General features: G+C 42.1%; 1 protein-coding gene across 1 annotated transcript in view; it reads left to right on the top strand.

Moving 5' to 3' along the window:
- Slc25a13 (solute carrier family 25 member 13) overlaps positions 1-23,390 on the top strand; it is a 186,020-nt gene that overhangs the window by 137,234 nt on the left and 25,396 nt on the right. Inside the window, exon 14 of the mRNA XM_038319714.2 lies at positions 11,084-11,224. Within this exon, the coding sequence (XP_038175642.1) occupies positions 11,084-11,224 (141 nt within the window). The remainder of the gene's footprint in view (positions 1-11,083; positions 11,225-23,390) is intronic.

Genomic DNA, 23,390 nt, shown 5'->3' with positions numbered 1-23,390 from the left:
GTGAAATCTGTACCACTCAGATTATACGGCCCCATCTGCATAAAACAGACTGTTACTAGTTGTACATTCATTTCTGAGTGAGTCTAAAGTAGGCCTTAAAGATTCATATTTAATGATTTGGGGGTTATCCTGTCATCCTGCTTATTTGACTTCCTATGACTTGTTGCTAATCTACAAAGACAACTTCATTCATTTAGAAACCATGTCTTCTCATATTTCCTTGTTGTGTCTGAAACTTTTATTTATTTGCTTTTCAAAAACATCACCAAATCACAAGAACTCTGGTCCAGATGATCAAATTGGCCAAAGACATAGGCAGTCACTCCACTCAAAGAAGAAAGAAAACTGAAAACCAATTTCAATGTTCAGTTTCTTTAATAGTAAATCAGAATAAAGGTTCTGAGCTTTGGTCTGAAATTAGTCCAGCATGGGCTCGCTCTTTCCTTTCTCATCTTCAGAAAGGCATGGATAATAGGGCCTGTGTATCATGAATGGAGGCAGAAGATGTGGGGTTCAGCACTGTGCCTGCTGCACTGCAAGTGCCCCACAGATAGCAGACTCTGGTCTCTTGAGGGGAGGGATGAAGATAAAGGGTATGTGAGGCATTGTCATTCTTGGTAAGTTAGTCTAGAAATGGCTGCCCTTCCAAGGGACATGGACGGAGGTTAGTGGTAGAGAGTCTTCTCGCCTGCGTGAGGCTCATCATTAGCACCTTTGTCTTGATTGTTAGCGAACCTCGTCATTCCAGTAAGGGACCTGCAGGACAGCATGTATAGTTGGTGTTGTCTGAACCTTCTGGAAATGGTTTTAGCGGCAGTCTGGGGGGGGGGGGGGGGCTTTCCTTGTGGAAAGACCTGTACCTCCTGGTGCTAAGAAGGCCAGAAGAATTAGAGAGCTTGCACATTCCAAAACTAAAGAAATGAAAAAGATGTTAAGAAAGGGGCATTAGCCAGGCCGTGGTGGCTCATGCCTTTAGTGCCAGCATTCAGGAGGACCTATGAGATCAAGACCAACCTGGTCTACATAGCTAGTTCCAGGACAGCCAGGGCTATGTGTAGGGATTCCAGGGAGAGACAGAGACAGACTGTTGGCTGTTAAAGTCTACTGCATAGCTGCATTGATTCTTCTGGGAAAGCCCCCATATCATACCCAGTAAACCACGGCTTGACAAATGTGAACTGTCAAGAGTCTTGCATTGTCCTGTCCATGTCTGTATCCCTTCTGGTACAGGACGCCTGACTAACTGTTCTAGATGAAGATGAGAATCATGGGATGCAGTAGCTCATTGAAGCTGGAGACCATGCCAGAAAGATTGTTGGACTGCATTCCATCTTTGTGGCTGACGGGACTGATGCTGACACCCATCCGAACTGGTCCTCTAGCTACCCTCTTTTAACGGAGGGAAGATCAGTAAAGAGCAGCTAACAGGGATGCTGCACGTTTGTGTGCAGGGCAGAAGGAGCCGCCCTCTTCCACTGGCTGTGCTGCCTGTGTACACCTTCCAGTGTCCTCTGTGCCCCTCTGTTTATAGATCTTCTCAATTATCCACCTTAAGCCACACTGAATTTTTCTGACAGTCTAATTCATGGATGGGCACCAATAAACTTCTCCACATGACCTTATTTAAGATATCGTATGTTTTAACATCTTCAGAAAACTGAATTGAGATTTTGTTTAGGAAAATTGCTCCAAACGTTAAGTTAAATTTGGGGGAAATTACATTTTAACAATACTCAAATTAATTGAAAGAAAATATGTGTTTCATTTTATCTTTTATAACATCTGAATTTTAAAGTGAGTCATGGGCAAACATAATATTTATAACGTTGAATCTTTCTAATAACAATAGTGATTCCCTAGTCTTCGAATCTTTTATCTCTGTTAGAACAAACCACAAAACCTGTAATTTTCTTCATTTTGGTCTTGTGCATTTTACATAGCTATTTCCTGCTAATGATACTTATTTGCAAACAAAAGTTAGGATATAAACTCATTTTGGATATACCAGTTCTGTCTTTCTACTCAGGGGATAGGTAATATTTTTGAATGTCAGAGTCTTGCCTTTTAGAAGTGCAACAGAACCTTTATTTTGCTAGTGTTCAGTGAAATGAAGTGGGTCGTCAGATGTTTTTATTCAGTATAGTATCTGCCTGGGTAAGAACCTACATGGTACTGATCTTATCCATCTATGGGTCATGTGTACACACAGTAGGCTCTTATGTGTACACACAGTGGGAACCTGTGACTTGGGTCCCCTGTTGGGAGGTCCAAGTACAGCCCTACATTGTATTTGGATATTGGCTTCCTGCTGTGGCTTGCAGGCTGTTTGTGTTGAGTATACACCAGTGTTTCCTCTTTGTCAACGTCATCTGTGTTGTCGTTGTAACTTCTTGTAGAGCCCCAAAATATTGTTTTTGCCATCAGTTCGGAGGGGTATGTATGGCTTTAGCTATATGATTGTAGCTGTTCCTTTCATGCCATGTAGCTCAGGCTGGCCTGGAACTTACTTTCCAGAAAAGTCTGCAAATTTTCTTTTTAGTCTTCTCTCATATACAATACATTCCATCTGCAGTCTCTCCTTCCACCACTCCTCCCAGCTCCACACATCCCTTCTTTCCCAAATCTACTGCTCCTCCATTTCCCTTCAGAAAAGATGAGGCTTCCCAGCGATATCAACTGATCCAGAAAGACTAGGAATAATCCCGCATATCAAGGCTGGATGAGGCAACCAGTAGGAGGAAAAGGGACCCAAGAGCAGGCAGAGGAGTCAGAGACTCCCCCACCTACTGTTACACAGAGTCTCACAAAATACCACACTTATAACCATCACATATATTCAGAGAACCTAGTGCAAACCCATGTAGGCTTTTTGATTATTGCTTCAGTCTCTGTGAGCCTATGTTTAGTTGATTCTGTGGGCCATAATTCTCCTGGTGTTGTTACCCCTCTGGCTTCTACAATCAATCCTTCCTTCTTCTCTTCTGTGAGATTCTCTGCCTAATGTTTGGTTGTTGGTCTTCTGCATCTGCTTCTGTTAGCTGCTTGAGTAAGCCTCTGTGATGTCATTTTGGCTAGGCACTGATCTATAAGTATAACAGAATATCATTAGCAAATATTTCTGGGTGGTTTTTTTTCCTTCCTTCCTCCCCCCCCCCCCCGTGTGTGTGTGTGTGTGTGTGTGTGTGTGTGTGTGTGTGTGTGTGTGCGTGCGTGTGTTAGTCATGTGTGGTTCTACCCTAGGTCACTAGACCATCCAGCTTCCGATTACTGGCCATCCAGACAGTGTCAGGCATGGGCTTCCTCCAGTCATTGGTTAGCCCTTCTCCCAAGCTCTGAGCCATCATTGCCCAGCACATCTTGCAGACAGGACAGGTGTAGACTGAAGGTTTTGTGGCTGGGTGCTTTGCCTGGTTAGGCAAGAAGGTTAGAAGATGGTTAGTTCAGGGTCCACAGCTTCCATTACTAGGAGTCCTCATTCCACATCACCCCCAAATGTCCTTATTCCAGCCATCTTTCTCTGTACTCTCTCCCTCTGTCCCTTCCTCCCTGACCTGATCTGTCCGGTTCCCATCCCCACATGCCCCCAGTCCACCTACAAAAGCTATTCTAGTTCCCCTTCCCAGGGAGACCATTCATGTGTCATCATCCCTGCCCTTGTGATTTAGCATTTCTGAGTGTGGATTGTAGCATGACTATCTTTCACTCTTCTATACTCAGAAATGATTCTGGTTTGCTTTAGTAAGGAACAAATATCCCCGCTATTTTATCCCTACACTCTACATCCTTTCTCCTTCATGGCTCTAACTGCCCATTGCCCTTGCATACTCTCAGAACGACGGAGCTTTTCTCACTTCCCCTCCTCTGCCTCAGCATTCACTCTCCTTTCTAGAAGGTGCATTCTTGACTCATTGTCCACACAGTCAGTGTTTCTGTTCACCACTCTTGTAATTTTCCCTCCATCCTCATATAAACACCTAAGTTGAGTTGCAGTGGAGTTTGCCCTCCGTGGAGACTTGGTCATCTCCCAACTCCCAGTCAGTGTTCATGATTCTCTTTATTATTATTCTCTGTCTTGTGAAACAGCTGCAGAAACTCAACTCCTTTGAGCTCACCTCCATTCTACATTCTAACCCTGTTGGTCTTTATTGCACCCACTGCCCATCACCCCTCCCCTTCTCTTTGTTACATACACAATTATCTTAATTGTACCTTTTATCTCTCACCCAACCTACTAAAACCCTAATTGTCACCTTTGGTTTGGTTCCATCTTTCTCAAATTAGCACCAGACACACCCATTTGTTATCTAAGCTCTTCCCAGTCTTGGTGCTCCCCGTAGTTCCTAAATGGGCTCTGTTTATAAGTCCTCTTCTTACCCAAACTCAGAAACAGCACATTCACTGTTACCGGCCCTCTTAGCGTGGTGGTCAGGATCCAGTCCTTCTCCCCAGCCTGGGCTTTCCGTGACTGGGCTCAGTGGTTTCATTTTTGGCCATTCTCTTTCAGACCCATCTGTTCCATATAGAGTGGTGGTTCTCAATCTGTGCTTATTAAGCATTTTGGGGGTCGTGTATCAGATATCCTACATATCAGATACTTATATTATGGTTTATAACAGTAGCAAAATTACAGTTATGAAGTTGCAAAGGAATAATGTTATGGTTGGGGGTCACCACAGCATGAGTAACTATATTAGAGGGCTGCATCATTAGGAAGGTTGAAAACCACTGGACTCGAGCCAGCCATTTTGGGGAGGGCCTTCGTGCTGCCACGATAAGAGTTGTCAATATGAGCCAGCCTGGTAGTGCCTGCCGTTCTTCTCAGCAGAGGTAGACAGATCTCTGTGCATTCAAGGCCAGTGTGGTCTACACAGTGTGTTCTAAGCCATCCAGGGCTACGTAGTGAGACACTGTGTCAAAGCAGCAACGGCAGCAAAAATAAGTATAAATATGTTCTTGAACACATGCCATTAATTTTACCTTGGCATCTAAGCCTCACCTTATAGCTGTGTGAAATCCTATAAATTAAACCACACCCCTGTGCCTTATTTTGTTCATTAAAACAACAACAACAAAACAACAACAACAACAAAGTGACTATTACCCTGAAGATCCGCCCCACCTCCTGGGACAGAGTAAATAAGTGGTGTACTACGTCTGGTCCCACTTACCTTCATGGCTGACATCTTATTTGTCTGATGTGTTACAGTGGGTCCCTTACTCAGAGAAGCTTCTGTCACTACTTTTATGTCATTTCTTCTCTCACTGCATTGTGTGCAGCCTATGGCTCTTGGACCCTGTGGAAACCAAAGCAAAAATTATAAAACATGTAAAATAAGGGTGGTGTGTGTGTGTGTGTGTGTGTGTGTGTGTGTGTGTGTGTGTGTGTGTGTGTGTGTGTGCGTGCGTGCGTGCCTGTGATTCAGAGGCCGGCAACTCAACTGTTCTATTCTCAAGCACTTCCGCTGTGGATTATCTGTCAGATTTAACAACACAAAGGCTTGGACACCTGAATCAGAAGTGCTCTTCTGTTGCCAGCGAACATTTTATCTCCTCATGTCCCAGAACACCATTGATAGGAAATGCCTTGCCCTCCTTTGAATTGTCTTGTCTGGACTTTAACTCTGTCATATATGCTAATTATTTTTTCTCACATGCCTTTTCTTCTGCTTGTTGTTCTGTAGCCCTGGGTAAACTGCTGGTCTAATATACAGGGGCGACCAAAATGCAAATGCGAGCTATAGTCCGGTTGGTTGAGAAAACAGATGTGCATTTTCTCACATATCTGGGGTCGAGAAGTCCCAAGACCAAGGTGCTGATCCGTGGTGTTGGTTCTGTGAGGCCTCCTTCCTTGGCTACGGATGGCTGCCTTATCTCTGTCATAATTTTACTTTGTGGACATAGGTCTCACTGGATAGCCCAGTCTATCCTGGAACTCTATTATATAGCCCAGGCTGACCTCAAACTCATGGTGGTTTTCTTGCCTTTAGCTTTCTAAGTGCTAAGCCAGCTTTTCCCGTGTTCTTATATAGTCATTTCTCGGTACTGTATGTCTGTGTTTAATTTCCTCTTTTTATAAGAATATTAGTAAGATTGGATTAAGGCCCTCATTAAAGACTATATTTTAGTGGAGCATGAAATCCCAGCACTCAGGTAGCAGAGGCAGAAAGATCATGTAAGTTTGAAGCCAGTGTCGTCTATAGAGCAAGTTCCAGGCAGCCAGGGTTATATAACAAGACCCTGTCTTACTTCCCACTTAAAAACAAACAAACCAACAACATTAAAACTCATTTTAATTTAATTCTCTTCTTTGGAAACTTCATCTCCAAATACACACACTTTCTGAAGTGTAGATGCTTAGATATCTCAGCTTCATCATAGTCAACAGTGACTTTTGGTAAAATTGTTGAATTTATGACAATTGCTCTGACTTTCTTGTGTTTACCCTATTGGCCCATGTAGGACATTAATTGCATGTCCATTATTATTCCTGCTCTCACTTTGTGTTCTCTAAGAACAGGGCTGCTTTCTTGCTCTTCCAGCATCCCTAGAATGAACTTTGCTTTATTTTATTTTTTGGCAAGAAAGAAATTTTTGGCAAATTTTCCATATATCCATGGACCACTTGGTTGGTCTTCCTGCCTGCTTCCGTCTTCCAAAGGCTGGGGTTACAAGGTATCATATGTCACCTCACCATTCTCTTAGCACAATTTGAACATGAGTGTTTGTAAAACACTCAGAGAATAAATGTGTGGACAAAGATTCGAGAGCAGAAGCAAGTGTATCAGCATGTTTTCTGCTGCAGTGACCAAAAGCACTCAGAAGAAAGAGTTTATTTGGCCTTCGGTTCCAGAGAGACACATGCCCTTCATGGCAGGGAGGGATGGAAGCTCATGATAAGTGTGAAAGTGGGCATTAGGAAGCTGAGAAGTGTGGATCTCTCAGAACCAGCAGGAAGCAGAGGACAAACTAGAAGTGGGATAAGACTTTGAACTATCAACCCATCCCCCTCTTGATGTACCTCCTCCATCAAGTCTACCCCTCCCGGGGATCTCTCCCAGCAGTGCCACCAACTTGGGACCAAGGCTTCAGATACTTGAGTCTAAGGGGGACATTTGTCATTCAAACCTCCACAGCAAGTCTGTTTCTTTCAGTAGCAGAAACTAGAGCAGGAAACCTGTAAAGAAGTCAGTGCCCACACTGTAAGTGCAATATGCCACTATAAGTTCAGTATCACAAGTCTTCTTCCATCAGAGACTCCAGAAAGTCGTAGGAAAATGATTTGTGACAAATATCACATGTACACAAAAGCCAGTATCTCCACACAGCCAGAGTCCTCAAGTGATGAGGAACACAAAGGCTCTGTGTATAATAGGCGTTCCTGTTCATTGTTGGCGCATTTGAGGTGTCTTTGATCTCTCCAGAGGAGGGACGTGGCTAAGGTACTGTGAATGGACAATAGAGCAGGAGTTGGAGGAGCAGCAGGCGGTGAGTGTGCTGTGCAGTGATCAAGCTCTGAAGATGCCCAGACACTCTGCCTAATGATAAGCATCTTCGCTCGGTGCCTTCAAGTCTCATTTCCTTTCAGCTGAACTCCAAAGGATCTTTTTCATCTTCGATACCTTTCCAGTGTGCCACTTTGGGTCCATAGGATTTTTATTTCTTAGTCTGCCAAAGGCTAGGTAGATATCATTCCATTTTCCTGGTACCACTACAATTTCTTTCTGATACATCTAATTCCAGCAGCCCTATGAAATGTACTTTTTCTCTTGTGTTATCTATCTTAACTTGCAAGCTCTGCTAGTCCTAAGAATTCATGTCTGTCTATTGTGTTGGAGATAGGGAGTTGAGAATAAGTTCCTATTTTATTGGATACATTAAGTTTTACATGTGTTTGTAAAGAAATTAAATAATGAGACAATTCTGTGCCTAAAAATTATACCTTTGATAATGGCAATGCTTGGCTGCGAGATCAAAGGAAAACATAAAAGCTATTCTCTGAAATAATATGGGAGATTGGAATTAGAATCATAGCTTTCATGGAAGCTGAGCAAACCTTCAGAATTGACAGGCATCCTACAGATTGCATAGTGAAGAGAATTTTCAGTCCTCAATGTGCATAATCACATAGGAAGAATTTTAGCAAGCAGAGATACGGAAATTTTTAATTAGTTATCTGACGTGGAGTCTAGATGTCACTACCCCTTACTGCTCTGCAGTTGAATATGACCTGGCCGGGGAACAGAACCAGCACCTTCAGAGAAGGCGATGGACCCTAAACATGTAGAGCCACTGCTCTGCCTTAAGCAGCAGGCTGATACATAGTCAGCATTTCCTTGCTCTTTATACTGAATGCGGTGATTTGCCAGATAAGTAACTTGATGCTGTGTCTTCACATGGGACATTCAGCTGCCTCCTTACCTGCTGTGAGAGGGCTGGCTTGAGAACCTGTTGCACTGCGTGATTGGGGCTTGGAGAAATCACTCATTAGGGTTGCAGGCAACAATACCTCTTTGCACGCTAGCCTCCTATCCCTTGCATTGTATGTTCAATGAAAGTTTACTCTGAAAACAACTATAATCTGAGTGAAACCAGCACTTCGGATAATTCCATCCCAGTGAATCCTCTCAACAGTTTTGTCCCATAGATTTTTTGTTTGTAGTGCTGGGGATCAAACCCAGGACGCTGAGCATTATATCACTGAGCTAGGACCTATCCTTTTTGATAGTTCATTTTTGTATTTGATAATGACTTCACTTTAATTCGAAGAGGTCTATGGTCCAGAAGCACTAGGAGAATAGGAGAATCTTCACTATGTACTTAATATGGTGACTAAGCTCATCTCATTCTCTTTCTGCGAACCTTCATCAGCTCCTGCATGCTACGGTGGTGGAAGCAGGGGCCTTTATCCCAGGTTACTACAGGCAGCAGCAGTGTATGGGCCAACACAGCTCTTCTGAGCAGAGGACAAGATATCATTGTGTGGAGCAGAAGGGCACAGCAGTCCCAGGGCGTGCATCTCAGGCTCTAGTTCCTGCTTTGTGAGGCCTTTCCTGGGAACTCCCAATGTGTTTGGAAAATTTTTTTAGTGAAGGGGATGGGTAAAACATGGTAGGGGTCGACAGGGAGAGGCAACCTATGTCTGAGAAATTAGTGAACACCACTGCTCTGTAAATGCACAGACTGAGAACGTCTCTTTTTTAAGAAAAAATGTGTCTTAATGAAGATATTTGTCTTAATTAGGGTATCTATTACTGTTAAAAGACACCATGGTCATGGTGTCTCTTATAAAGGAAAATCTTGAATTGGGGTGGCTCTCTTACAGTTCAGAGGTTCAGTCCATTATCATCATGGTGGGGCATGGTCTTGTTCAGGCAGACATGGTGCTGAAGGAGCTGAGAGTCCTACATCTTGATCCACAGGCAGTAGAAAGAGACTGTGTATCACACTGAGTGTAGCTTGAGCATATAACACCTCAAAGCCTGCCTCCACAGTGACATACTTCCTGAAATAAGACCACAACTACTCCAACAAAGCCATACCTCATAAGAGTTCCATTCCCTATGGACTAAGCATTCAAATATATGAATCTATGAGGGCCATACCTATTCAAGTTACCACAATATTAAATTGTTGAAAAGAGAAAAACAGTAATGAACATTTTCTTCCGCTTTATAAATTAACACATGATCTATATAGAAATTGAAAATATATCAAGAAAAAAATAAACTCTAATTTTATCACCTCTGTAGTATCCCTTTGGTGTGAGTCTTCTGTGTATGCTATGACCCTTTCCACTTAGCAAGCACATTGAACTTTAACACAGCTCTTGTTTCTCATCTCTCATTATAAATAATACTTCCAAGAGCACCATTATAATTTAATGCATTCCATTGACTACAGACAGACAATTTGAGATGGTGCATGCACTGAGTCCCGAGAGTAAAAATCTTCCAGGAGGTGCTTTTGTTTGATGTCAACCCCAGTTTATCTGTTTCTGTGATGGCATTTTGTAAGCTGTGTTAGCCTCATATTTGTGGTCTTGTGTCGGTAACATAATCGCATAATAAATATTTAGGATTGTGTTGCATCATGTTTAATTTAGTTAGATGATATAAAATTTGTTGTATTTGTGATTAAGAAATAACAAGTTAAAGAATATTAAGAAAATCATAGTTGCTTGTAACTTATGTGGATTTAGCTTCAACATGAGATTTTTTTTCCTGTATTGCACACTTTAAATATTTCACTGGTGATCTCAGGGATGTGGTATCCAACTATCACTGGATCAAATGAGCATACAGTATACAGAGTTTAATTCATGTTTTTACCATTTCGACATATCATTTAGTTTATGTAAGTAGAGTGATTCTACACATAGAATTCTACACATAAATAAAATGGTAAGAGTATGTCCATCAAGTGGTATTTGAAGATCCTGCTCTTATTTGATTGTTTTCTCTTTAGTTGCTTTTCTATCTTTGGCTTAGGTGTTGTAGTGGTAATTATCCTACTGAAATCAGTTTTGTTTTCTGGTGCTGGGGATCAAACAAGGAGTCTTATGCATGCTAAGGCCTTGTTCCTGCCACTGGAGATTCCTTGTCATTTCAGTGTGAGTGGGGCCAACGGTAGCCTTCCTCTGGTCTTTGTCGCCTCTCCTCCACACTGAGGAGACAGGACCTCTGTACTTGAAGTATTCTGGGCCACAGCTGGATTTTGATTACGCTTATTCCCTAACTGCATTTTTTATTTCTTTTTAAAATTGAATTGCACGTGTGTGTGTGCACGCTCGCATGTGGTCATGCATAAGCGGAGGTCAGAGAACAACTTGACTGGGGGGCAATTCCTCTTCCCCTATGTGGGTCCCAGGAATTGAAGTTGAGTTCTCAGGCGTGATGGCAAGCACCTTCACCCACTTGGCCATCTTGCTGATCTACCATCCATTTTAATTGTTGGATAGGACCTGAAACAATTGTCCTGTGAGGACAGAACATCCTAAACTTCATTCAAAGATGTCGTTCTTCTCTTCCTGCCCTATTAGCATGCCTCTGCTTTGACCCTAAATTTTTCTTTTTTTTCCTTCTAGGCAGGAGGCTCCCAGGTAATTTTCACCAATCCTTTAGAAATTGTCAAGATCCGCTTGCAAGTGGCTGGAGAGATCACCACTGGCCCCAGAGTCAGCGCTCTCTCTGTGGTGCGGGATCTGGGCTTCTTTGGCATCTACAAGGTAACGTCTTTTCCTCGTTTGCTTAAGTACTGTTACTTCAAGGACATAACTGTACTTCTGGAGCAAGTTCATTTCTCCAGTCTTACAGGACATTCTGCTAGAACCCATAGGGCACTGTCGTGCCATCTAGGAGGCATTCCTTCCTGACACCTGCCAACAAGCTGTCCTTAGAGAGACTGAGATGCAGGGTGACCGGGACGGGAGTGGCTCCTGACAGAGTGAGTGGTTCAGCACAGCTCACCAGCAGCGCTGGCCTTAGCCTGTAAGGGCCAGAGGTCAACACTGGGTGTCTTCTACCGCTTTTCACTTTTTTTTTTTTTTTTATATATTGTCAACCTATAGAAAATTCTCTATATTGGAGTTGCTCACCAAATTTCACAGAAAGGTCTTCAGATACTTTTCATTTTGCTTTCAATACATAACAGCATTTCTCTTGGCATTTAGTCACTTCACTAATCCAACTGGTTTTTTTAAAAGTAAATTTATGTATTTATTTTACATCTTGACCACAGTTTCCATTACCTCTTCTCCTCCCAGTCTGGTGAGTAGAATTTGCTGAAGGACGTGGGGGCAGGAGGATACCAGCTACTGTTTTTTTTTTGTTTGTTTGTTTGTTTTGTTTTTTGTTTTTTTTCTCTTTTTTTTCTCATTTTTTTTATTAAAGATTTCCATCTCCTCCCCTCCTCCTCCCCCTTCCCTCCCCTCCCTTCCACCCGTACCCCCAATCCACCCCTCTCCAAAGACAAAGAGCCATCAGGGTTCCCTTCACTATGTTAAGTCCAAGGTCCTCCCAGCTCCCCCTAAGTCCAGGAAGGTGAGCAACCAAACTGACAAGGCTCACAGTAAGCCTGTCCATGCTGTAGAGTTCATGTTCATTGGCATTGTCCTTGGTTTCTCAGTCCTCCTCCACCGTCAGCCACATTCAGAGAGTCTGGTTTGGTCCCCTGTTCCATCAGTCCCATTCCAACTGGACTTGTTGGTCTCCCGTTAGATCTGTCCCACCGTCTCAATGGGAAAAAGCACTCCTCGCAGTCCTGGCTTCCTTGCTCATGATCTCCCTCCTTTTGCTCCTCATCAGGACCTTGAGAGCTCAGTCCGATGCTCCTATGTGGGGCTCTGTCATTTTCTCCATCCAATGCCAGGTGAAGGTTCTATGGTGATATGCAAGATATTCATGAGTATGGCAATAAGATCTGGACATTTCTGGCACCTTCACCTCAGCTGCCCAAGGAACTAGCTGGGGGTATCTCCCTGGACACCTGGGAACCCCTCTAGAGTCAAGTCTCTGCCAACCCTAGAATGGCTCCCTTAACTAAGATATATAATTCCTTGTTCCCATATCCACCCTTCCTATATCCCAACCATCCTATTCCCCCAAGCTCTTCCCATCCTCCACTTCACACTTTTCTCTCCCCATCCCCCCATCCCCCCATCCCACCCCACCCCCATGTTCCCAATTTTTTGTCTGGCAATCTTGTCTACTTCCAATATCCAGGAGGATAACTATATGTTTTTCTTTGGGTTCACCTTCTTATATAGCTTCTCTAGGATTTTTTTTTTACAAATTATAGGCTCGATATCCTTTATTTATGGCTAGAAACCAATTATGAGTGAGTACATCCCATGTTCATCTTTTTGGGCCTGGGTTACCTCACTCAGGATGGTGTTTTCTATTTCCATCCATTTGCATGCAAAATTCAAGATGTCATTGTTTTTTACCGCCGAGTAGTACTCTAATATGTATATATTCCACACTTTCTTCATCCATTCTTCCACTGAAGGGCATCTAGGTTGTTTCCAGGTTCTGGCTATTACAAATAATGCTGCTATAAACATAGTTGAACAGATGCTTTTGTAATATGATTGGGCATCTCTTGGGTAAATTCCCAAGAGTGGGATTGCTGGGTCCTGGGGTAGGTTGATCCCAAATTTCCTGAGAAACCTCCACAACTGCTTTCCAAAGTGGTTGCCACAAGTTTGCATTCCCACCAGCAATGGATGAGTGTACCCCTTACTCCACATCCTCTCCAGCAAAGGCTATCATTGGTGTTTTTGATTTTAGCCATTCTGACAGATGTAAGATGGTATCTCAGCATTGTTTTGATTTGCATTTCCCTGATTGCTAAGGAGGTTGAGCATGCCCTTAAGTGCCTTATGGCCATTCGAACTTCTTCTGTTGAGAATTCTCTGTTCAGTTCGGTGCCCCATTTTTTAATTGGGTTAATTAGCATTTTAAGGTCTAGTCTCTTGAGTTCCTTATATATTTTGGAGATCAGGCCTTTGTCTGTTGCCGGGTTGGTGAAGATCTTTTCCCAGTCAGTAGGCTGCCTTTTTGTCTTAGTAACAGTGTCCTTTGCTTTACAGAAGCTGCTCAGCTTCAGGAGGTCCCATTTATTCAATGTTGCCCTTAATGTCTGTGCTGCTGGGACTATACGTAGGAAGCGGTCTCCTGTGCCCAAATGTTGTAGAGTACTTCCCACTTTCTCCTCTAACAGGTTCAGTGTGTTCAGATTGATATTGAGGTCTTAATCCATTTGGACTTGAGTTTTGTGCATGGTGATAGACACGGGATCTACTTTCATTCTTCTACAGGTTGACATCCAGTTATGCCAGCACCATTTGTTGAAGATGCTTTCTTCCTTCCATTGTGTGCTTTTAGCTCCTTTATCAAAAATCAAGTGTTCATAGATTTGTGGGTTAAGATCTGGGTCTTCTATTCGATTACATTGGTCGACTTCTCTATTTTTATGCCAATACCAAGCTGTTTTCAATACTGTAGCTCTGTAATAGAGTTTGAAGTCAGGGATGGTAATGCCTCCAGAAGTTCCTTTATTGTTTAAGATTGTTTTGGTTATCCTGGGTTTCTTGTTCTTCCATATAAAGTTGATTATTGTCCTCTCAAGATCTGTGAAGAATTTTGATGGGATCTTTAAGGGGATTGCATTAAATCTATAGATTGCCTTTGGTAGTATTGCCATTTTTACTATGTTGATCCTCCCAATCCAAGAGCAAGGGAGATCCTTCCATTTTCTGGTGTCCTCTTCAATTTCTTTCTTCAAAGAACTTAAAGTTCTTGTCAAAATAGGTCTTTCACTTCCTTGGTTAGAGTTACCCCAAGATATTTTATGCTATTTGTGGCTATTGTGAAAGGTGACGCTTCTCTGATTTCTTTTCCTGCTTCCTTATCCTTTGTATATAGGAGGGCGACTGATTTTTTTGGAGTTGATCTTGTATCCTGCCATGATACTAAAGGAGTTTATCAGCTGTAGGAGTTCTTGGTGGGAGTTTTTCGGGTTCGCGTATGTACACTACCATATCATCAGCAAATAACGAAAGTTTAACTTCTTCCTTTCCAATTGAAATCCCCTTGATCCCCTTGTTTTGTCTTATTGCTATGCTAGAACTTCAAGCACTATATTGAAGAGATAAGGAGAGAGTGGACAGCCTGTCGCGTTCATGAATTTAGTGGGATGGCCTTGAGTTTCTCTCCATTAATTTGGTTGTTAGCTGTCGGCTTGCTGTAAATAGCCTTTATTATATTTAGGAATGACCCCTGTATCTCTAATCTCTCCAAGACCTTTATCATAAAGGGGTGCTGAATTTTGTCAAATGCTTTTTCTGCATATAATGAGATGATCATATGGTTTTTATCCTTCAGTTTATTTATATGATGGATTACATTGATAGGATTTTCGTATGTTGAACCAGCCCCTGCATCTCTGGATGAAGCTTACTTGACCATAGTGGATAATTTTTCTAATGTGTTCTTGGATTCTGTTTGCCAGTATTTTATTGAGAATTTTTTGCATCGATGTTCATAAGTGAGATTGGCCTTGTAATTCTCATTCTTGGTTGAGTCTTTGTGTGGTTTAGGTATCAGGGTAATTGTAGCTTCATAAAAGGAATTTGGCAATGACTGTTCTGTTTCTATATTATGAAATACCTTAAGGAGTATAGGTATTAGGTCTTCTTGGAAGTTCTGGTAGAATTCTGCATTGAACCCATCAGGTCCTGGGCTCTTTTTTGGTAGGGAGGTTTCTGATAACAGTTTCTAATTCTTTGCGACTAACAGGACTATTTAGAGCATTTACCTGGTCCTGGTTTAACTTTGGTATATGGTACTTGTCTAAAAAAGTGTCCATTTCTTTTACATTTTCCAATTTTGTGGCATACAGGCTTTTGTAGTAAGATCTAATGATTCTCTGAATTTCCTCTGTGTCTGTGGTTATGTCCCCTTTTTCATTTCTGATCTTATTAATTGTGTGTTCTCTCTCTGCCGTTTGATTAGTTTGGCTAGGGGTGTTGTCAATCTTGTTGATTTTCTCCAAAGAACCAGCTTTTTGTTAATTGATTCTTTGGATTGTTTCTGTGTTTCTATTTTGTTGATTTCTGCCCTCAGTTTGATAATTTCCAGTCTTCTACTCCTCTAGGTGAGTCTGCTCTTTATTTTTTAAGCTTTCAGGTGTGCTGTTAAGTCTCCAATGTGTGCTGTCTCCGTTTTTTTTAAGTGGGCACTTAGTGCTATGAATTTTCCTCTTAGCACTGCTTTCATAGTGTCCCATAGTTTGAGTATGTTGGTGTCTTTATTTTCATTAAATTCAAGAAAGACTTTAATTTCTTTCTTTATGTCTTCCTTGACCCAGCTGTGGTTCAGTAGTTGACTGTTCAGTTTCCATGAGTTTGTAGGCTTTCTGGGGCTGGCATTGTTGTTGAATTCTAATTTTAATCCATGGTGATCCGATAAGAGCAGGTGGTTACTAATATGTTTTTGTAACTGTGGAAGTTTGCTTTGTACCGAGTATGTGGTCAATTTTCGAAAAGGTTCCATGAGCCACAAAGAAGAAGGTATATCTTTCCTGTTTGGGTGAATGTTCTATAGATGTCTGTAAGTCCATTTGGTTCATTACCTCTATTAAGTCTCTTAATTCTCTGTTAGGTTTCTGTCGAATTGACCTGTCCATTTGTGAAAGAGGAGTGTTGAAGTCTCCCACTATCAGTGTGTTTGGTTTGATGGCTGCCTTGAGTTCTAGTAATGTTTCTTTTATATAAGTGGGTGCCTTTGTATTAGGGGCATAGATTTTCAGGATTGAGACTTCATTCTGATAGATTTTTCCTGTAATGAGTATAAAGTGTCCCTTTCCATCTCTTCTGATTGATTTTAGTTTGAAGTCAACTTTGTTAGAAATTAGTATGGCCACACCCGCTTGTTTTCTTAGGTCCATTTGCTTGATAAACCTTTTCCCAACCCTTTACTCTGAGTAGATGTCTGTCTTTGTGGTTGAGGTGTGTTTCTTGTAACAGCAGAATGTTGGATCCTGTTTTCGTATCCAATCTCTAGCCTGTGCCTTTTTATAGGTGAATTGAGTCCAGTGATATTAATGACCAGTGGATGTTAACCGGTTGTCATTTTTTATTTGGTAGTAGAGATTGTGTGTTTCCTTTCTTTGAGATGTGCTGGTGAAGGGTCACTAGATGTCTGAGTTATTTTGGGCAATGCTGGACTCCTTTGTTTGTGAATTTCCTTCTATTACTTTCTGTAAGGCTGGATTTGTGGCTATGTATTGTTTTTAAATTTGTTTTTATCCTGGAATATTTTGTTTTCTCCATTTATAGTGAATGAAAGCTTGGATGGGTATAGTAATCTGGGCTTGCCATCCATGGTCTCTTAGTTTCTGCAAAACATCTATCCAGGACCTTCTGGCTTTCATGGTTTCCATAGAGAAGTCAGGTGTTAGTCTGATACTTTTACCTTTATATGTTACTTGACCATTTTCCTTTGCAGCTCTTAATATTCTTTCTTTATTCTGTCTGTTTTGTGTTTTGATTATAATATGGCGAGGGGATTTTTTTTTTTGATCCAGTCTATTTAGTGTTCTATAAGCTCTTGAAACCTTAATAGGAATATCTTTCTTTAGGTTTGGGAAGTTTTCTTCTATAATTTTATTAAATATATTTTCTGGGCCATTGAGCTGTAATTCTTGTCATTCTTCTACGCCTATTATTCTTAGGTTTGGTCTTTTTATTGTGTCCCAGATTTCCTGAATGTTTTGTGATGAGAATTTGTTGGATTTTCTGTTTTTCTTTGATCAGTGCGTTTATTTTCTCTATGGTATCTTTCAGAATCTGAGATTCTTTCTTCTATCTCTTGTATTCTGTTGGTTATGCTTGTTCTTCTGTAGTCTCTGTTCGTTTACATAGATTTTCCATATCCGGCTGGCCCTCGGGTTGTTGTTTTCTTCCTTGCCTCCATTTCAGTTTTCAAGTCTTGCACTGTTTCCTTTATCTGTTTGATTGTTTTTTTCTTGGTTTCCTAGGATATCATTTACGGATTTACTCAATTCTTCAACCTTGTTGTTATTCTTCTTGTCCATTTCCTTAAGGGAGTTTTCACCTCCTGTTTAAGGGACTCTATACTTTCATAAAGTCAATTTTTTCTACTTCTTCTTGATTAGTGTGTTCAAGTCCTCCTGTTATAAGTTCGTTGGGTTCTGGTGTTTTCATGTTGTTTTTCAAATTGTTGGAGGAATTCTTGCATTGGCGCCTGCCCATTTCTTCCTCTGAATAATCCCCTTTGGGTCTTCTTTTAGAAGTTCAATTCCCCCAATGAATTCAATTCACTCACCCCAATGAATGATGGATCCTCTGGCAGACTGTCAGGTCTCCTTGCAGGCCAAGCAGCTTGCTGACAAAGGGCCTGCCTTGCTGGAGGCAGGCTAATGAAGGAGGGGACCTCCCACCGGCCTGGGTGCAGTCAGTTCCAGGTCCCCGGCGCCCAAACAGGTTGAGCTGTGGGATTTTGTGGCCCCAAAGATGGGAGGATGAGGGCGGGGTGGGGGGTTTGGGTCCAAGCTGGGAAGGGATAGCCGCTTTTCACTTTTTGAGACAGTTGTTTTTCACTGAACCTGAAGCTCACTGATTGGCTAGACTGGCTTGCAGTCTCTCCAGTGCCTCCTGTTTCCACCTCCCCAACAGTGGGATTTCAGGCACGTGGCTATAGAAGGGAGTGGCGGTCTGCATTCTTGTCTGGCTCCCAGCCGCCTGGCTAGTTATGCCCCGAAACTAACAAACACACAAGTGTATTCATTTAAACACTGACTGGGCCCCATTAGTTTCAGCCTCTTATTGGCTCTGATTCTCATATCTTGCTTTAATCCATATTTAGTAATGTGTGTAGCACCACGAGGGTGGTGTCTACCGGAAAGGATTTCAGCATGTCTGACCTGGTGGTTGGCTTCATGGCCACTGGACCCAGAGAGGAGAAGCATGGCATCTGCCTGAGAGTCTGCCTGACTCTGCTTCTTTCTCCCACAATTCTGTTCTGTCTACTCTGCCTCCCTAATTTTCTGTCCTATTAAAGAGCCAAGGCAGTTCTTTATTAACCAATGAAAGTGACACATGACCCTCCTCCATCACGTGGCCACACCTAGCTTTTCATATGTGCCTGGCAACCCATACTGAAGCCCTTATCCTTGAATGAAAAGCACTTTATCAGGCTGACCCATCTCTCTAGCCTCAAAACCAAATTCTTAGGTCAAAAATTTGCTTTTTGATCCCACATAATTTTGGTACTATGGAGTTTCCTGTATTGGTACCGCATCTTAATTATTATAAATCTCACTCACTTTATGTTTATAAAATAACTTTCCAGGATGACAGGTCAGTTTTTTAGTGGCAGTTTGAAAAGTTTTCCCCCTACCCTTCTACCCCTCAGGTTGTATTGGATATCCAGGTGTGATGATGCACAACACACCCTTAGTTCCAGAGCTGGGTAGGCTGTAATTTCAAGGCCAGCCCTGGTCTACATAGAGAGTTCCATGCCAAGACAGAGGTACACAGTGAGATCCTGTCTGACCAAAAAAAAAAAAAAGCCATCTAAGTCATCTGCATCTATGCCCAGCACTAAACCTTATCAAATAAAAGTACTCATTATTCTCCAGTAAGATTTTATAAAGAATTGTTGGTGATTCCAATAAATAAATCTTTGGGAATACAGTGTAAAATCAAAGTTGGCCCAAAGCAGCTTAATTTATATTAATAACAGAAATATATAATTAATAAATTATATGCAGATCAAGAGATGTTTTATTCCAATTAGTTGGGAAGCTTAAAGCCATGCCCCATCAGGCCTTGTCCTGCCCTTAGACATCTGCGTAGGTTGGTTTTCCAGATGTATCGTCTTCATTTTCTCTCCAAGCTGTGCAAGTGAAGCTCTTTTGATCCTGGCTTTTCATGGCCCTGGAAATGCACTCCATGAACACTAACCCCGAGACACTGCTGTCTTTCCCTCCCCGTCACCCTAAGTGGGTATCACAAGCCCGGCATGGGGCACAGCTGGCCATGCTGACCACTTTGGGCACTCTGTGTGGTGTTTGAGTTTCTTTTTTTGTTTCTGGGCTCTTCAGGTGACCTCAGTGAAAATTCAGAATTGCTTACAATGGAGTTTCCCCGCCACCTGCATTCCTCCAGGCTGTGTGACTGTACCTCATGACCTGAGCCTTCCTAGGATTAAATAGTGCGTGACTCTCTCTATTGGGATTAATCTTAGTGAGGGAACTAGGTTTATGTGATGGGTTGGAATAAATATGTGGATGTGGGCTATTTTGTTTTTAGTTTTACATTTGTAGTATGTGTGCATGCGCATGAGATCAGAGTCATTTATCTCTTTCCACCTTTTTCTGGATTCCTGGATTCAGGCTCAGGTTGCCAGGTTTTGGCAAGTAGCGTTACCTACACAGCCATCTCTAAGGCCCTTGAAAAGTTGACAATTTTATTTTCCAATAGCAGGTAAGACACTATAATTGGGCAGTGAACACTGTCGATGGCTCTTTTGTTTGCACACGTATTACCAGCTATGAAAAGTAAACAGTGCTGTCGTGAGTCATGGCATAGATGAACTTGAAGAAAAAACACTTTCTGTTCTAACATTTTAGGTCCTTGAACGTCCGTGACATGATGTAGTGGCTTGTCACTATGACAGAATGCCTTTCAATAGGCTGTCTAGTAAAAGGCACTTGGTACTATGGCAATGACTGTTATCGAAATATCTCTGTCGACGAAACGGTAGGGACTTGTTTGCTGATACAAGAGCAAGCTGTGTGACTTGCTGCAGAAGACACCAGGCTGGGGCTTTTTTTGTCTTCACATTATGTCGCAGTCTTAATCCCCTCTAAGGCTCCTGGGAAGTCCCTGGCACCCCGATTTTGTAGCTGGGTGAGCAGCGGCTGCCAGCCATGGTGTCTGAGCTGAGACTGAAGCCTAGACATTGCTCATGCTTTTGTGCTAAAGTTGCTTTTCTGAAATGAGCAAGATCGCTCACATCTGAGCGAGAGGACTCTCCCACACAACTTATTTAATTACTAGTCTAGCGGTTTAATCTAGTTCAGAAGCATTCCACACACTTGGCACTGCCTTTCAAATGCTGTTTTGGTGAGTTGGTAATTACCACTTGAAGTTACTGGTGTTTTTGAGCTGGAAATTTGGTTTCCTTGTGTGAAGTGTCCTGCAGCTACCCTCATCAGCTGAGTTCCCAGAACCCAAGGGTTGGCTTAACCAGCAGCTGGAACCTCTCCTGTGTTAACTGCTCCTCTGTCACCACCCAAGACAGAGTCGATTCTATTATTCCAGTTTTGCTTTGTGGGCTCGGACTCCAGTTCCTTCTATCTTACCTTTCCATGGGATCAAGTTAAGAGCCGCGCCCCTAGCAAGCATCGCCAACTTTGTCTTTTCTGTGACTGTTCCGGGTGATTTTATTTCAGGGTGTAGAGCTCTCTACTCATGAGGTGTTTTTCTGCAGTTTTAGTTGGTTCGAAAAGAAATGCAGATGGCTGGAGCAACCCAATACTTTAAGGCTGTCAGTTGTCCCTTCAGGTAAATCTTTAAAGGAGGACCCCTGTCCTTTCTCTGGGACAGGTGCTCTTCCTTCTCCTTCCCAGGTTCCCCTTTGTTTGCTGCTGTTAACATTACAATGCTGGAAGCAGGCCTGGTGAGTGATTGGTTCTGTCTGTGTGTGTTTAGGACTGCTGGGCTCAACCTCAACTGGGCTGCTCTAACCGAGCTCTCTCTGGTTGTTGTTTTTTGTTTTGTTTTGCTTTGCTTTTTGTTTTTGCTTTTGGTTTTTTTCCAATTAATTGACTTGCAAAATCCCTTAGCATTCTGTGACCTTCCAGTAAAGGAAAATTAGAATACTTGCCTTAAAAATACATTTGCAACAGAGAGAGAGAGAGAGAGAGAGAGAGAGAGAGAGAGAGAGAGAGAGAATGAGAATACAGTAAACATTTTACACTCCTGAAAGTAGAAATAGTTTAGTGAAGACGTTGTGAACTGTGTAAACAAAAGCCCCTTCTGAACTGGTAACATTTAGAGATTTAGTTAAACATACAGGAAATAGCTGATTGAAATAAAGCGAGAGCGAGTAATTGTCTTTTGAAAGACTATTTAATCAGTTAAAAAAAAAATCTCCTGCACTGCTTTTCTTCAGAATACGAGAAGGCAAGGCTTGGGCTCGCAGCTCCGTGGTGGAGTGCCCCTCTGACTCGCACAAGGCTCTGGGGTCCTTCCCAGGTGATGTGCACACAGAGCCATGTCCTTGTGTATGTATGTGGACCTAGTTCTCGTATCCTGTTTTATGGCCTACGTTCCCGTAGCATAAAATAAATCGTCTATCATAGGAGAGAGGGCTGTGTGAGCCTACCTTTTCCGTTGGTGCTGTCAGTTTATAAGGCTTATTATTTAGCATTGAATGGCAGCCCAGCTAATAGAGGTCAGAAGCATCCTCACCGGAAAGCGTCAGTACAGTTTGTCTCCCTTGCGACAAAACCTGGCCACCAAAGCAATGAGGATGAGAGCCATCATGTGTTGACAGAGAGCTTCCTAGTCTGTAATCCCAGGTGTTAGCTTACCAGTGCAAGTGCAAGGTCGCTTAGAAAAACAGGCTCCATCAGCTCTGTTCTTACCCAAAGCATTTGCTTTATTACACTGTAGATGACATTATTCAGATAGATTCTTTTCATCTGTATACATGCTTGTGCATTTTGTGTAAGCAGATTGCTGGAACTATTGTCAGTTTGTTCTGAAGGCAAGCGTCGCATCAGAACACTTCAAAAGCTCAAATCACCCAGGATATATGAATAAAACTCTTTCTGCATAACCCAAACTGTACCAGAACCTCATTGATTCTAAATTCAGTGTCACTAAACACAGTGCATATGCAGTCTCTTCTGTTGTCTTAATAACCACGTGGAATGTTTTTAAGATGCATGTATAAATGCGTACACACATGCACACACACATGTGTGTTGCAGAGACAGTAGTTTTAATCTAGCTTATTATTATTAATGATTTCTTCCAACTGTAGAGATGTTGAAAAAATATAACATATTCAAGAGATTGATGAAATGAAGCAGCATTTAATATACAATCTGCTGAATTGGATATAGCATAGAGAATGGCTGGTACATTGGTTTGATGTTTTTAAAGTCTTCCAATCTTGAGAAATCCCTGTCCTCCTCTTGGAACTAATGAAACTGTTCCCTTTTCTAATCATATAGTCATACAGCACAGTGCCTGTGACTTTCCGACGCTCAGAGTTCACAGCCAAGGGAGAGGCCTTGCGCCTCCTGCTTACCTGTAACTCTGATGATCTCCATTGAAAGGGAACTGTAACAGTCCCTCCCTTACAGGCCATGGAGACTGTCCCAGTGTGAGTGTATAGAAAGCACAGGCTCCTAGCCCCGAAGTTGTAAGTCAACGTGTGTTACATTTTACTGTTAGTGGACTTAATCATATTGCATCCATTTATCAACTTCTATCCTGTTAATCCAAAAGCATGCATAAAAATGATGCCCCCTTTGCCTCCTTATAAGGTATCTCTTTGTGTGCACCTTTGTCCCACACAAAGGAAGCAATTGTGCAGGTATTTCTTTGGGAACACATCAGTTGAAAACTTCCTGACACCAAGAGAACATGATATTGTCACTTTGCATCCACCCTAGTGGCTGTTCGCACCCTCCCAGCCCTGCTTGTATCTTTTAATTGAGGACTTTCTCTGACTCTTCACTTTTTCTAAGCACAGCAGCTGGAATAATGTAAAAAGATTAATTTAGTCTCTGAGTACATATATGTGACTATTTGTAGAAGCTTTGTTTATAATTGCCCAAACCTAGAAGCA

This window comes from Arvicola amphibius, chromosome 2 (assembly GCF_903992535.2).
Source record: "Arvicola amphibius chromosome 2, mArvAmp1.2, whole genome shotgun sequence".
Lineage (NCBI taxonomy): Eukaryota > Metazoa > Chordata > Mammalia > Rodentia > Cricetidae > Arvicola > Arvicola amphibius.
Note: the sequence above shows the minus strand (reverse complement) of the source record. Positions and strands in the feature narration are given on the sequence as shown.